Raw genomic sequence first — 17,036 nt, 5'->3', positions numbered from 1 at the left:
TAGTTGAATGGATGAGGTGAGGTAAATACCAAAGGTTTGACTTTTGTACTTGAGAATTTTTTCTATAGATTTTTAGTTTGGGTTTAGTATTTATATATAGGGTAATGCTAGGCACATTAAATTTAAAGATAAGATATGCAAACGAATAATGTGTTACCAACAGAAATGAACATGTTTATCAACGCTTAAGTAATAAACTAATTATCAACTTTCATGTTCTTTAATTTCCAAAATTTTGTCTATAACTTAGGTCTCCTTAGCATTGCCCTTATGTAAAACAAGGGCTAAAGAATGAAATTGAAAAAAAAAAAAAATTAATGAACTGGTACCGCTTTAATGGTCAACCCGATTTTTGGTCCAAATTTGAACGGTTTTGGTCAACCCGATTTGTTATGATTTTTTTATTCGATTAGGTTCGGTTTCATGGTTTTTTGGTTTTTATGCCCACTCAAGAGTGAGAGGCCAGCAAAAATATTCCCAGTTTACAAACTTCTCTAATGCCGGGTGTCCATCGCAAAAACCCAAATACCTGCCGCCAGCCAATCTCACTCTCCAACTCTATCTAGAGTCTACAGTGAGCTGCCAAACTAAACGGCGACGTGGATTGTGGACGCTTAAATAAAACCTACGCGTAGAAAATTAAAGCCGTCCAAAACCTACCGTATTTTACTTCCTCTCTCTCATGACTTCCCACCAAATCCTCAACACCCTCTCTCTCTCTCTCTCTCCCTCTGTAAACAAAAAAAAACCATATTTATTTCAGTTAATGATAGTCACGTCCCACATTGCATTCCCCAAATGAGACACCCCTTCCTTTCCTTTCAATCCAATTATCATCCAACTCTCTCTCTCTCTCTCTCTCTCTCTCTCTCTCTCTCTCTCCTCTGTAAAACCTTGAGCAAGACCAAGCCAAAGAAACAATCTTGAAAACGCTTTCTTTTGTTTTTTAATCAAGAAAAAGAAAAGGGGTTGCTTTCGTTGCCAGCCATGACAGAGGTTCTCCATTCCCCTTCCCATTTTTGTTCCTCCCCAAGACCCAGCTCCTCTTCCCCGCTTCCTCCTTCCAATTCTTCATCTGTCTCCTTGTCCTGCGCACCCCCGTCTTCTTTGTCCGGGGCACCCCCGCGCAGCAAAGACGACGACGATTGCGAGTCTGCGGTGACTGACTGTGAGGCGAAGGACCGTGACAAGCGCAGAAGGGAGCAGCTTTCTCTGTTGGCGTTGCTGGTCACCTTTTTCAGGAAATCTTTGATTCCGTGCAGGAGTGACAGGAGGGAGCTTTGCGCTATGGAGATCGGATGGCCAACCAATGTGCGGCACGTTGCCCATGTCACCTTTGATAGGTTCAATGGGTTCTTGGGTTTGCCCGTGGAGTTTGAACCTGAAGTGCCCAGTAGGCCTCCCAGTGCAAGGTAACTTTTTTTTTTTTTGACCTTTCTGGGTGAAATGTCAATGTGGGTTTAACCCAGTTGTTGCAGTTAATTAATTATTGGTTTTGGTCGATGGGTTTTGCTTGCATTTGTTTTTAGTTGATGGCAGGGACGAAGCCAGAACTTTGTGTGAATGGGGGCATCCTCAAACAACAAAGCCAGAACTTCTGCAGAACCAGGTCGGAGAGCAGAACCAGATCAGTTCAGTGGGGGCTCTGCTGCTGCAAACCCAGCTCAATTTGAGCAGCATCCCAGCGTCAGAAAAATCTCAGTGGGGGCATCCGCCCCCCCTAGGCCCATGGTGGCTCCGTCCTTGGTTGATGGGCTTTGCTTGTATTTGGTTTTGGTTGATGGGTTTTTCTTGATATTGAAATTTTGTGAATTTCTTGAATTTAAATAGTGCATGTTGTTTATATAGTATTGTTTGTGTATTGCTATGGAATTATTGAGATTGTGAGGGTACACTACAATCGATTTCTGATTTTTTTGGTTTGGCTGGATTTGATTAAACCTCGACATTCTGAGGTACATGCATTGCCTGATTATGTTCTATTAACCTCCTTGATTTCGGCATAGTTGTGGATTGGTTAAAGGTGTTACCTTCCCGATGGGTTGGTCGAGTGGTGTCTTTGATTGAGTAAGGGCGATGACATTGACAATTGCGGATTCAATCTCATTCAGCATCATCGCAGATGAATGAGATGAAACTTTGCAATTGTACAATGTGTAAACTCTTTACAACATTACATCAGCTCAACTATTTGTTCCTGAATCAAAGCTTGGTAGTGTTTGTTTTGTTTAGAAAGATAATCATTCAAGTATTATCATTTCTGTCGCTTTGTTAATCCCTTGACTTTAAGTTTTTACTATGTAGTACAACTGTTTTTGGAGTTTCCACGGAGTCCATGCAGCTGTCATACGACTCTAGAGGTAATAGTGTGCCAACAATTCTCTTGCTTATGCAAGGACGGTTATATGCTGAAGGAGGCCTTCAGGTATTCACTTCCCTCCATGCTTTCCATGTTCATATCATGAATTCTTATTTAAGAATTGGTAAAACTATAGGTGTTTCATCTTTTGTATTTCCTGTGTGATATGGGGTAATTTTGCTTCTATATTGTTGCCCCTGAAGTTTTCTCAAATTGTTCGATTATACATGTAGGCAGAAGGTATTTTCAGAATTAATGCCGAAAACAGTCAAGAGGAGCATGTAAGGGACCAATTAAATAGGGGAGATGTACCAGAAGGCATCGATATACACTGTTTGGCAGGACTGATCAAGGTACAGCATTATGATTGATAGTTAATGTATTGCATCATATTTGCCATATGCTTGTTTCCATGAAATATGTGAAGCCGTGAAAGTGAGATGATCTGAGTGATGAATTAGGATAGTGATACAGGGATTTAATTAATAGCTTCTTTTGGACTAATTATTTCCTTTTCAAGTTTTCAGAAATTTATGTGCCAAAAAAGTCCCAAAATGAAGTTCAATGTGTATATGAATTTAATGTGTCTTAAACAAATGTGACGTGTTTTAAGACTTAAACAATGAACTTCAAGTGTATGTTTCTTGTCAGTTCGTTTTACAAACTTTTAATTTCAGTGTCAATCTTACACTCTATTTTATACAACCATTGCAGTTATACATCTGAACAAAATAAAACATATAGAACTTTTGTTAATTGTTGTATCTTTGGTCAGGAATTACATCAAAGCTAGAGTCCTTTTGCTACTTTACTCATTTGCAAAAGACATGTTTTCTAGATGACCCTTTCACCCTTGTTGGCAAAGTGGGTTTTAAGTACGTCCAACTAATCAGCTTTCTGTGGTATGCCCCCCAACTATATGGATTGCTTTTGCTACATTAAGGACATATGGATAGATGTCTACACACAGGCAGCTGCATTGTATGTTATTGTGTTGCAATGTAGAGCAAGGAGTTCAAAAGCTTCCTATATTTAACACAGGGTGTCGTGCCTGAAACTCATCTCAATAAAGGAAAAGTTAAAAGGAAATCCTACTCTATTATGATTTCTAAGCGTTGCATCAGGTTAACACCACCACTGACTGCTTTTGCGATCCACCTCCACCCTTACCATCTTGGTATTTATACCACCATCTTTTGAATAGTGTGATCAAAAGGTTCTTGACTATTCTAAGCCATTGCATTAATATTGTGCTGACTTTTGTTATGCTGTGACTGTTTCTACTAGTACATTAGCCCTTTGATTATCATGGTAGTTGGCTTGATGAATCTTGATAGAGAAAAAAAAAAAAAAACTCTTCTATAGCATGACAATCATAACAGGAAAATTAAGTTTGATGATGTCCTGGTATGTAACTTTTCTGGGTAGTTCTCAGGTCCTTTGTAATCTGCTTCAACATATCTTCAAGATACAACATCATATGGTGTTGTAATGTGGGAAAACAGTTGTAGGCTACAATGGGAGTAGGGAGCCATCCCTGATACCAAGGAGTATTGTCATCCACAGTGTAGATGTCACCTTTTGCCAGATTAGCTCTTAGGAAAGGACCAAGGATGATCAGAAGGAAGCCTATGAATACCACATTGCTGTTGAAGAGTAGTGTATGCTCGCTCTAGTCTTTTGCTAAGCCAAAACTATGCATCTATGCTTCCTCACATTTGTTTGACTGATTTGATTGTCGAGGTCATTGGCTGACTTTACAGTTTCCCCCCTAATGATCCCACTTTTCCATTGATTTGATTGGTTGATCTGATTTTGGCATCAACATTTGTAAGTCTAAATGTAGACCTCTAGTTAGTCTGCAAAAAAAGAAATTTTCAAATTGCCATATTTGATATTGCTTAGAACTAGACCTGGCATTTTGGACCCAACCCATTAATATTAGTATTTGGGTCAATAAACCCGACCCGTTTACCGGTCTACTTAGAACATACTTTCTAAAATAAAGTTCCAGGTAAAGAGAGTCTTGAGGATAATTACTTAACTATATTCAGATATTTAGTAGTACTTAATTAGTGATTTAATTTTCAAGGGAGTTGATTATGGGATTTGATTTAGTGGGATTCAGACTGGCTCTTTAAAGTTAGGGACAAAGAATTAAAATAAAGAGAAAAAAAGGTGAGATTCCAATTGGAGAGGCCCTTGTAGGAACATTTCACCGGGAATTAATTCTCTCTCAAATCCTTCTTATTTTGCAGATTGGGTTTATGGAATGTTTTTCTGTGTTCATTGTTTATCTGCCTCTATGAATTGTCTTCTACTCAGATGTGTTGAACTTTATTGTGAATTCTATTTAAAAAGCCACAAAGGCTCATGCTAAAAGCACAGTTTAATACACGACAAGTACACAAATGTGAGCATGATCATTGTTTTGTTGAGGAACCCTTGAGCCTACTTGGTCAGTTGTCACTATCTTGTGTACCCTTTCCTCAATAATGAATGGAAGTGCTGGAGAATGATTTTGAATTTTGTATACTTCTGGCATCACATGCTCATTTTTTGTTCTCGACCAGAAATTAACTCGCAGGTGACAAGTTCGTCTAGCAGGGGTCCAGGGAGAGTGGTGAAGAGTATAAAAAGAATAATTACTATTTTGAGACTTCTATCCTATTTTAGGGATTTCATTAGAAAGTAAATTAAGGATTTGTTTACTGATTTGATTTTGTTAAGAGTTTTTTCACTAAGGAATTTGATTTTGAAGGCTTCTCAAATTGGCCTCATAAATAGGTCATGGTGCAACTCTTTTTGGACAGCATGAATTACGAAATAATGAAACCATTTGGGTTCCCTATTGATCTTCGCTTCCTTTCTTCTGTTTACCTGGTCTCTCTCCTCTATTTATTACTCTCCTTATACTAAGATACATAATTTGGTTTGTGAAGTCAACACTTAGATTTGCAATGTTCTTCATTGCTGTACCTTCTGTTTATCTCATCTTGCATTATCTTGATTCCTTATACATTCGCCTGATGTTTACTTGGATATTTAGGCTTGGTTTAGGGAACTCCCGGCTGGGGTTCTGGACTCTCTATCGCCTGAGCAGGTAATGCAATGCCAGACTGAAGTTGACTGTTCACAACTTGTGAGGCTTCTGCCGCCGACTGAAGCTTCTCTACTGGATTGGGCCATCAACCTTATGGCTGATGTTGTTCAACAGGAACATCTAAACAAGATGAATGCACGCAACATAGCCATGGTTTTTGCACCAAACATGACTCAGGTGTGTCTGGTTTCCTGTTCATTGTTTTTTCCATCTTCCCTGAAGAGTGCATTTGATATAACAGCACTAGTCTGAAAGCATAATTAATATCTTCCCAAAAGATTGCATGTAGACTTTCTTAGAATCAAATCACTAATTTGGATACACACTTTCGCTGCATGAATGAGTTCTTTATTCTTATTGTTTATTTAGTTTAGGACATGTATAACTTTTTTAAATTTCCAGTTAGTTCTCATCTTCTTTTTGTTTAATGGTTGAGGATATTACTATGTCATATGTTGTATGCTAAGCTTTGTCCTATATGACATACAAAGATATAAAGCATCACCGAGACACCTCTCACTGCCCAGGTTTTGGATCATTGTAGTTTTGCATAGAAGGTCATTAAATGATTTCGGACTACGTTCATTATCATGTTAATTTTAATCCCTTATTAAAAAAAAGGAATAAAATATAACAGTATAATTTTAATCCCTTACTGAATGGTTGGAGCGTTGACAGATTTTACTGAGTTATTTGGTTTCAGATGGCAGATCCATTGACTGCATTGATGTATGCAGTCCAAGTGATGAACTTCCTCAAAACACTTATTTTGAAGACATTGCGAGAAAGAAAGGATTCTGTGGTAGAGCCTCCCGTGTGCAATGTAGAGCCCTCTGACGATAATGGACACCAGAGCCCTTCCCAGTCCTTCGAGGAAGATATTGGCAAATGTAACCAAGAGAAAGAGCAGTCAGTGATTACTGAAGAACCTCAATCTGAAAGTTCCTCCATCTCTAACCGAGTCAGTAACCTAACCAATAGAGAGGCTAGCAGTTCGGTGAGCCTGGTTAAGAAGCTAAATCCTGACAGCAGTGGGTGTTGCGAGAATGCAGTGCAAGATGACTACTTGGTTAATGAAATGGAAGCTGGCAGAGTCAACAACATGACATCTGAAGTTCAAGCGGACACACCTGGTCAGTCGAGTAATTTAACTATCAAAACGGGGCCTAAACAACTAAGTGATCAGAAGTCTGTAATACGGGGAACAGGGCTTATTGAGAAGGCTAGGGGAATCAGCACTCTGAGTCGCATAGATTCAACGATGGAGCGGATTGAAGCCTGGAGGTAAAGAAAAGCTCGGCCCAACGATTGGAGCTTTAACTGATTCTATGACATTGTGTGAATATATAGTTTGGATTGATTTGCAAGATTGTGGGAGTGTGTGTGATATGTTCATGTATGCGTTTTCTGTCTTGCTCGGTGGTGGTTTACTTAACCTGTTTCTTATTTCATGGATGACACTGTTTACTATCAACTAACATTGTTAATCGGAGTTTCCATTGGTGTGGTTCCTGATGTATTTGTGATCAAACATTTCTTTTACTTTCTAAATTGGCCTGTGAAAACTGAGTTCTGGAACCATTTTTCTCGCTTTCAGAAACTATACTAGCATTAGTCGTTTACGTGCACGTGTGAGTGCATTGCCGGAGACCCTTTTTAACATTATCATTCACAACCAATGAGAACTTGGTCATGAGTAATGCGCAAATCTACCAGAAAAGTTCAGTGAAATTTAAAAACTTTAGCGTCCGTTTGATAATTATTTTGTTTTTAATTTAGTTTTTAGTTTTCATTTTTGTGTTATGTTATGGAAAAAGTCGTGGAAGAAATGGGGGAACTAGAAGGGTGGAGGAAGGAAGGTTGGAGATAGAGGGATGTAAGAGCAAGTCTAGTGGAAAGGGCAACGGCTAGGGGCTAAAGGCTTTATTTGGCCTGTCAAAATGTCATTATTCATAAAATTTAGCACTCTCAAAAGTTGTTACTAATGGTGTGAGAGGTTGGGGGCTAAAAATTGTTAGGTAACTCGTTTTCACTGACCGCCGATATTGTCCTAAAATACACTCTTGAAGATTCTTGGGCTCACATGTCACATCCCGACCTGGGTCCCCACAACATTCTGGGCTTAACTCTACTATAGTACGATATTATTCGTTATGGGCCCCGACCACGCCCTTACGATTTTGTTTCTGGGAACTCACACGAGAACTTCCCAGTGGGTCACCCATTCTAAGAATGCTCTCGCCGGAACTCGCTTAACTTCAGAGTTATGATAGAACCCGAAGCCAGTGAGCTCCCAAAAGGCCTCGTGCTAGGTAGAGATAGGAATATACATACAAGGCTTACATGATCCACTCCCCTAGGCGATGTGGAATGTTACATCACATTTCTTGTAGGTATCCTTCTCATATCTCAAAACATACAAAAGTGAAAACTAAAAACAAAAAACAAAATGATTATCAAACAAGTTTTTAATGTAGTGTTAAATTTAAATTGCCATTGCAGTATATCTTAAATTAGTAACACAATATCACGTGAATAAAGATATGGACATAGCATAACATTGTGCTATTAGTCTAAAACATTATAAAATGCTACTATGATGTCCGAACACATGCATGTAAGGCCATCTCCAACCGATCCAGCCAAATGGTCATATGGTTAAAAATAGCTCGAAATAACACGAAAATCATCTCCAACCAAGGGCTTGTGGGGCTCACTAGGGCAAAAAACTGAAATCAGGCCAGCGGGGTGGCCTATTCCAGCTAGCCCTCCAGCCTGGCCCATTTCAAATGCAACCGCTAGCCGACGTCATGATGGCATCATATTACCGTTGGATTTTTTTTTTTTTTGGGATAAATTTTTTTTTAAAAAAAAAAGTTCTAATTTTTTTTCCCTATAAATACCTAAGTCATTCCTACATCATTTCTCACATACTTTTCACCATTCCATACACCTCATTTTATTTCAATTCTTCACATTCTCTTACCTCTTCCAATAATCTTTCTTTTAATTTTTTCAATAATTTTCAAATGGCCACGTCTTTCCTTTAATTTCTCACATACGTGTCACTCGAAATCTTATTTGAAAAATTATTGAAATTACATAAAGATAAGAAATCAGGAGAATTACTCATGTTAGCTACACGTGTCACTCGAAATCCTATGCGAAAAATTATTGAGATTATATAAAGATAAGAAATCCGGAGACTTAATCATTTAGCGACAAGTGGCACTCAAAATATATCTGAAAACCTGTTTTTTAATATGGTAGTTTAATTTAATTACCATATTAATTCAATTAAAATAATATATATATATATATATATATATATATATATATATTAATTATGTTTGGCCTATGACCGTTTGTAGACCTGCAATTTCTTACACGATCAGTTAACGTGACACATAAACGACACGAAAATAATGGGTTTCGGATCAACACGATAACTAATCGGGTCATTATTGGGTCACACGATAATAACTTATTAATAACAGGTCCTTAACAGGTTTACAGGAGAGTGACACGCGGGTAACCTGTTTCGACACGATAAGAAAAATGTTATTTTGATGATTTGAATTTTTTAAACTACTAAAAAAACATACTATAAAATACAATAGATATAATGAATATGTATATATTGTTTATTAATTATCATTCTATATAAATTTTAAAATTGAAGTTTTATTTATTTATTTATTTATTTTTATAGTATATTATAGGCAAAGATTGAGATTAAAAATCATAAAACACATTAAAAATAAAAATATCAAGTAGTTTAAAAATACCAAACACATTAAAAAAATTATAATAATTAATTTACATGTGCGAAAAATATAAAAAAAATGCAAACACTCGTAGTCGCATTCTGTACGCTTTGAGAATGGGTATATGATCGTGTGAGTTTTTAAAACCATACAAACTCTCATGAATAGTATTTTAAGAGAGTTCAAAATAAACAAAATTCATAATCATTTATGTATAAGTCTGAAAGATGTGAAAGCATAATAAATGTTCATAATTGCATCCTCAAAGCATAAAAATGTTCATAATTGCATCCTCAACGCTTAGACGATGGTTACATGGTTGTTTAGATTTTTTAAACCCTCCAAATCTCATGAACAATGTTTTTTATTTGAGTGCAAAATTAATAATAATTATTGTAGAAGTGTGAAAAATGTAATCGTTCGTAAGGAAAAGCTTTATAACTTTCATGAAGTTGTCAACTCCGAAATTTAGTATGTATATACTAATATAGTATTATGTTTTACATTTTTTTGGGTCAAATTATGTTTTTCATTTTCATTTTTATTGATTTAAAATATATTTTTCTTAACGGGTAACGGGTCGGGTCATATTACCTGATAATATTAACGGGTTGATTTCGGGTTGGGTCATATTACCCGTTTACTTTAACTTACACGACACGATCCATTAAGTTATCGGCCTATAGTCTTTTGGCTCCCTCGGTTGGAGATGGTACAAAATATGGTCTAACACTGTTTATTAAAATATAATTTCTTACAGAACTATAGGACTAAACATGATCTTTTAGCCCTGCTTTGATTGGAGATTACCTAAGTACTTTCCCATCATATGAGCGGTAGGCTACAAATTCATGGCCCGTGAGCTATAAACGTCACGCGGAAAGAATATCATACGTCATACCAGCAGGACACAAAATCTATCGGATTATGGAACTCTCCACAAACACTAGGAGTTGATATACTCAGTTGAGTAGTGTATCTGTATACATCAAATATCTGCATCCATCAAATATCAGTGGCTTGTTTGTATATAATAATTGTATATTTAGATGAGGAATCACCATTGCGTGATAGGAGCCAACCATTGTCTTAAAAAAGAAGTGGCAACTGTAACTGAACCACTCGAATATACCTCATCGTGACATTGAAATTACAGGAGGAAATGTAAGACGATGGTTGGATGTGGCACAGCCACCTAGGTTAATTTTTAGGACAGATTGTTCAATCTTACTGGATTGAGTTATATTTAGCCTTCTTTCTATGAACAAAAAGAAAATTGGAACATACAAATTGTTTAGAATCAAATTCAGACACATAACATATAATTTGAGCAATGTATTAAAAGACGACGTCGTAGGTGAGGCGTTCTACTGATTGCCCCGTCTAGGCGAAAGTCTTGAGGCGTGAGGTGAAGCCTCACTAGACTTAAGAGTTACAGTATAATTATATATTATGTAATATTTTGGTGGAACACTTAAAGAGTCTTAAAAGAAAAAAACAAGAATAAACATTTTAAGAAGAAAAAAATAAAACATTACACAAAAATAATACAAAGTTACTTTTTAAGGAATATAAAGTTATAAGATACTTGTATAGAAATGAATGAGTGTCTTCAAATCTATAAAATAATATTAAATTTTATAAACATGTTGGAAGAATATGCTGGAAGTTAGGATGCTGAAAGTTGGGATGCTAGACAGCTGGAAGTCACTTTAAAGAAAAAAGAATCAGCCAAAAAAATAATATACATAAAAAAAACAAAAAGTAAGCAAATGAAAGCACAGCAAACAACACCATGCTATTCATCTTCTTCAAGCAGCTTTACTGTCCTTGCAATTTCCATATTCAATCGAAAATTTTCCAGATTCTAGCAGCTCTTACACAAAAACAACGCCTAATTGACCGCCTTAGGCACGCCTCAACCGCCTAGGTGCGCCTTGACCACATATAGGCGAGTTTTCACCTACTCCCACTGCGCAGAAGCGATTTCATAGAAGCCCCGCTTCTGAAGCCGCCTAGGCGCGCCGCGGGCGCATTTTTTAAAACATTGGATTTGAGTTCGGTTTTATGAAATAAATAAATTAAACACTAGTAATACTCATAAGTGCATAAAACTAACAATATTACAACAACGGAAAAACAAGGCCATTTCCACGAAAATTGACCAATTAATCATGCAGAACTTAATTGAAAAAAACAAACGAATCATTGATTAATAATTAAATTAACAAGAAATTTAAGAAGAAATCATATAAACACAAAACGAAAAACTTTTGAAAACCAAGTTTTGTGAACACTAGAAGAGATTTTAAAATCATGTAAACACATGACAAGAAGAGTTTTGAAAATCAAGTCCAATCTAGCTTCATATTTACCTATCCGTTTGTTAATCCGATTGATGTTATATTGGTTAGTTTTCTTTTTGTATAGATTACCTATGGTATTTAGACTAACCCATATAATACAACTTTTTCATGGTATTTTGTACAAGTACGAACACCTAGTAAATGAGTATGATATTTATCTAGAAGAATTACATCTCTTACCCGCAAGAAACAACCCTCAAATTTAGGATTGTATTTACTCTGATTTGCATCAAGTAACCAATTAAAGACATAGAGTAATCAACAGAGAGAAAAAAAATAAGAAAACTAGATCATCATATTAGTGCTTCATCATGCCTTAGACAGGATATTTTGTTACACAGTCATAAATATAAAAGAAATGATAAAAATAATGACTTTTCCTTTGCTAAAATAATACTAAAGAGAATGATCAGTTTTGATTTGCTTTGGTTATGCTCCTAGTTTAAACTAAATTGTACCATGATATTAACATTGCTCTGGTTCATGCACGTGCCCTACATTGAAGAGTCACATTATGCAATAGAAAATCAGATTTTAGATTGGAGGTAACAAATTAACAACTCCTCAATGTCATGAACGTAGCATACACATCAATACTCTTATAATTTGTTGGGAAGTTTTCTTTTCCTCATGTACGAAATTACAACATTCGTTGCATTGTGTGATCAAATTTGATGAAAACAAATCCTATTGATACATAATTGATGTCTGTGGCAGACATTTGAAAGCAGCATACTATTCATCTTGTTGATTTAACATCAAATTTCTGACATATTTCATTAAAAAGAAAAACTCCATCCTTTAAAATGATCAAAATGATGGATTAAGATTTGGAATTAGTAGAAACCGTTAATTCAATTTCATAAATATTAAACTTTTATGTAAACAAAATTCATGATATTGCCACTTAGTGTTTTAGGTTCAAATTTCATGGATGATGAGATCACAAAATTTTTTTCTCCCAACTCTTTAGTGTAAGTTTATATATTGTCGTATAAAAAAATGTTGGTATTTGAATGCAGGGGCGAAGCCAAAAAGTTACTTCACTGAGAGCACAACTGTAGTGGAAAATACATAACTCTATCCTTGTTGCATCACAACAATAGCGTGCAAAGAGCCAAAATTTTGTTTTCCAATTTTTACAGTGAGACATTTTGTCGAGCACTTGGCCGACTCATACCATTTTGTGCTTAGGCATACATTCATGCACCTGTAATGCTCTTTTAGTTATGCCTTTAGGAATAAAACAAAGAGTTAAATTATATATTTATAGGGTTGGGAGCTCAAATTTATAACACGATTGGAAGGAGGGAGGGTTAATGGACCTTTAATCAAATTGGATAATCAACTCCCGATATCTTGGATGAGGATCGAGTGATAGAGTTACATTGGAGAGATGACGATGTTGCTTAGCTTTTGTTAAACTCGTCTATTTCATGGAGAACGATTGAAGAAGAGAAATATTTTGAGAGTAATTTTATCAACTAAGTATATTTTTTACTATCTAAACAAAGTCTCATATAGATGCACTAAAGGTGGAATGGAAACAAAATCTCAGGTGCAATTATAACTCATGAACACCATTGTAAGAAAGAATTGGATTTCAAGTACTAAAAGAATGTTTTGTTCTCTTCGCTTGACCAAGGTTTAGATTTGAGTTCCATTGTCAGCAATTTCTCTTGGTGGGGATCTTTAGAGAGAGACTAAGAGTCCCTCTATAAGTCCTCAAGGAGACTTGTGGTATGTCTTAGCCCTAGGATGGGGTAGCCTCTCCTTCCCCTAAACTTTTTTGTTACAAAAAAAAAATGTTATTTGAAATTTAATTTCTAACATAAAAAAAGGGGTTTTTTTTTTTTTTTAATTTGTGATGCAATCATTTAAAATGAGTAATATCTTAATCATGCATTTTATATCCACATATCCTAAAACAAATCAAGGACAATTCCTAATTCCATTATTTATTGTGTTTCTACCAAGTCACTTTCGTTTCTTTTATTGGGAGGCATCGACAAGAAATGTAGAGATGATGTAAAAACTGATCCATGCAAAAGGCTATGGGTTCATATTCTCCAGCAAATCACATCAGCACCGCCCATATCACAATATAACAATGATGTGGCACCATGTGGTTGGATGATGGAAATTGTTGGAGCCAATACGATTTAAGTCTCGATCATGAGAGGCATCAAGATGACATTTTCTGGAGCCACTCGCAATATGGTCTGATTATTGGAATCGTCTAATTTTTATATTTATATTATAAAACCATCGCTTGAAACTCAGAACTCATATTTCCATATCATTATAAACATTTTGATTGGTCTTATTCATTGTGTTTGTCAGTATATTACAGTATTAGAAACTTAGAATAGTCTTTGAAATAGGGACTTGACAATTGATGGTTTGGATTGCTAGATAGCATTGTTAGAAGAAAATAATTTCGAACGTACAGAAATGATGGATACATATATCTATCTGAGAAAAAAAAAAAAAAAAAAAAAGAAGATGCTGGGGATTTACTTTGTTAAACTAATTCAATTAATTTGAACTATAAGAAAGGGAATTTGGAACCTGGATGCATGCCAATTCATATTTAGGTACATATTCATAAGAATCACATATTGAAACACGATTTTCTTGAAACACAATTTATCAGCGTAAGGCAAGTGAAATATAACATTACTAAAACGTAAAAGTGGAGAATTATTGCGGAGAAAGTATTGCGTAGAAAGATATTAGCTGAAACGTAGATACTAAAAGTCTAGAAAAGTGGGAGTTTGGTGTATAAGCTAAAACGAAGCTAGGCCTTGTGAAATGTAACAACATCGAGTAGTTGAAGAAATGAAGTAACAATAAAAACCCAAATAAACTAACTAAATTATTTGTAGAAAGCAACAGAAAATGCCATAGGCCCTATTCAAAAGCTTAAAAAAACCCTGGTACAAGAATAACCACCAAAATTTAGGCGTAGAAGAACCAACACGTACCACCAATCTTTATTAAGAGCAACAACACACCCTTTGATTTTTTCAACTCACACCACACGTCTGATCCCGTGCCTCCTCCTCTCCACCATCAAAATCTCATCGTCTTACATTTCTTTCTGGAAAGGCATAATACTCTTTTTAATTCTTTCTTTCTTTTGTCCCAAGCATCATCTTGGAGAGAGAGAGAGAGAGAGAGTAGTAGTAGTAGTAGTACTGCAGTTGAGAACAAATCAAGGCCATGGCTGCATGTGGAAGCCTTCATCACATTTTTGAAACCCCATTATCCGATAGCCCAACAACCCTTCTTGAATCATTCTCCTCCTCATGGAATCAAATCCAGCCTCTCAAATCATCCAACATTGACAATAATCCATCGTCGACCCTCACTGAGATGTTTGGAGAGCTTCATTTCAAAGAGAATAACAATGTTAATTCTCCAATATTTTCATCACCTTCTATGTCATCCTCCTCGTCCTCATTGACATCTCCGGACGTAGAATTTGACCCAAAAACCAAGATTGAGAAAAATGAGGAGGAGATGAAGAAGATGAATGGCCAGAAGAGCCCCTCACAGGAGTCTTTTTCGAGCAATTACAGTAGGTCTCAGTCTCACAAAAGCAGTGATAGCTTTTCATCAATGAATTCGGAGAGCTTGCAGTTGTGCACGGAGGGACTTGGATTCGAAAGCTCGGACGAGGTTGAGGAACTATTCAAGGAAAGTCCTCCTAGTGATCATGGATACCATGAGGATGAAGAAAACATTACTGTTCAAGAGGAGAAGATTAGTTTTACAAAGCAATATTTTCCAGTATCAGAAATTAGTTATAATAATAATTGTTGTGGTGGTGAATTAGGGTTTAGGAGGTCAAGGAGTACTAGTGTTGGGGGATTCCCTCCGCCGATATCCTGCATAAGCAACAGCGGGAAGCCTTGGGTTTGCTTCAAGTCTTACAGGCATAATGGCAGGTTTGTCCTCAAAGAAATCAGAATCCCCACCCAAGAGTTCTTGCATGCTCACAGGGAAGATGGGCGCCTCAAGCTGCACTTCGTCATGCCCGACGACGAAATTCGAGGTGAGGAAGACGATGACGATGATGATGATCTATCCAACAAGATCGAAGAACAAGAAGAAGAAGAAGATCATCTAGATGCAGATGCTGCTCGTGATTCAATAAATAAAGAAGGAAATGATGAGGCAAAGACAAATAATTAATGAGTTACAAACATGAGGTTGCTTGGTTTAGGTAGGAAAAGTTTCAGTGTTGAATTTGTAGCATGTGATGCCAATAAGGCTTCATTTCAACTTCTGTGATTAATTCCTCCCAATAGGTAAGGAATTGCAAATAATGTTAGATAAAAGAAAGCAAACAAAAATGTATAGGTATCGCTTTGCCTTAGCCTTTGCCATTGTCAGATAATCATGATCTCTCTGTCTGTTCATCTCTTAGCAGTAAATTATATTCTTCTTTTTCTTATTACTGTATATCTTTATTTTGTTTTGCTTTATTTATATATTTTCAACACAAGTAGGCCCAAACCCATTTTTATTCAAATTTTACTGTTTCACTCAATTTGGAGAACATTTTATTCAATCAGAGAACATTGTATATTTGATGGCTCAAGCACCCTTCCCTCCTGTTGGCGTTTCAATTAGATTGGGTTAAATTGCCTCTGTAAATTATTAACGTGTGTGAGTGTGTCACTACTAAATTCCGCCAGCATACAGATAATGAGTGCTAGTGTGTGTGTGAGAGGAGTGCCATTACTTAACATTTTAATCAAAGGAATTGCTCAGACGGAGAAGTTATTTATAGGAGGAGATTTAAATGGACACGTGGGCAAGGAGACAGGCAACTATGGAGGTTTTCATGGTGGCCATGGTTTTGGGGAGAGAAACGAGGATGGGGAAGCTATCTTGGATTTTGCAATGGCATATGATCTCTTCTTAGCCAACACATTCTTTAAGAAGAGAGAAGAACATGTGATCACCTACAAGAGTGGGTCGTCAAAAACACAAATAGATTTTCTTCTAATGAGGAAAGGGGATCGTATAACTTGTAAGGATTGCAAAGTTATACCAAGAGAGAGCGTGGCTAATCAACATCGCTTGTTGGTGATGGATGTACATATCAAAAGAGTGAGACAAAAGAACAAGACTTGGAAGTGTCCAAGGACTAGATGGTGGAATCTAAAAGAAGAAAAACAAGCCATTTTCAAAGAGAAAGTAATCACCCAGTGTGTGTGGGATAGAGATGGGGAAGCTAGCCAAATGTGGGATTCTATGGCTAGTTGTATCCGAAAAGTAGCAAAAGAGGTATTAGGAGAGTCCAAGGGCTTTGCCCCACACCAAAAGGAATCTTGGTGGTGGAATGAGGAGGTACAAACAAAGGTGAAGGCTAAGAAGGAATGTTGTAAAGCCTTATACAAGGATAGGACTGATGAAAATGGTGAAAG

The 17,036-nt window shown here is 36.4% G+C and overlaps 2 protein-coding genes across 3 annotated transcripts in view; both read left to right on the top strand.

The window, feature by feature from the left end:
• LOC126589632 (protein FAF-like, chloroplastic) overlaps nt 1–16,057 on the top strand; it is a 53,314-nt gene extending 37,257 nt beyond the window's left edge. For both annotated transcript variants that reach the window (XM_050254990.1, XM_050254991.1), the window contains exon 2: nt 14,775–16,057. In XM_050254990.1, the coding sequence (XP_050110947.1) occupies nt 14,821–15,795 (975 nt within the window). In that variant the 5' untranslated portion in view covers nt 14,775–14,820 and the 3' untranslated portion in view covers nt 15,796–16,057. The remainder of the gene's footprint in view (nt 1–14,774) is intronic.
• Nucleotides 688–7,013, top strand: LOC126589631 (rho GTPase-activating protein 5-like). Its single transcript, XM_050254989.1, has 5 exons — nt 688–1,412; nt 2,305–2,425; nt 2,593–2,712; nt 5,409–5,639; nt 6,166–7,013. Exons 1-5 carry the CDS (start codon nt 988–990, stop codon nt 6,748–6,750), a joined length of 1,482 nt encoding a protein of 493 aa, XP_050110946.1. The 5' UTR covers nt 688–987; the 3' UTR covers nt 6,751–7,013.
• Nucleotides 16,058–17,036: the final 979 nt, after the last annotated feature.

The sequence above is a fragment of the Malus sylvestris genome, chromosome 11, assembly GCF_916048215.2.
Source record: "Malus sylvestris chromosome 11, drMalSylv7.2, whole genome shotgun sequence".
Taxonomy (NCBI): Eukaryota; Viridiplantae; Streptophyta; class Magnoliopsida; order Rosales; family Rosaceae; genus Malus; species Malus sylvestris.
Note: the sequence above shows the minus strand (reverse complement) of the source record. Positions and strands in the feature narration are given on the sequence as shown.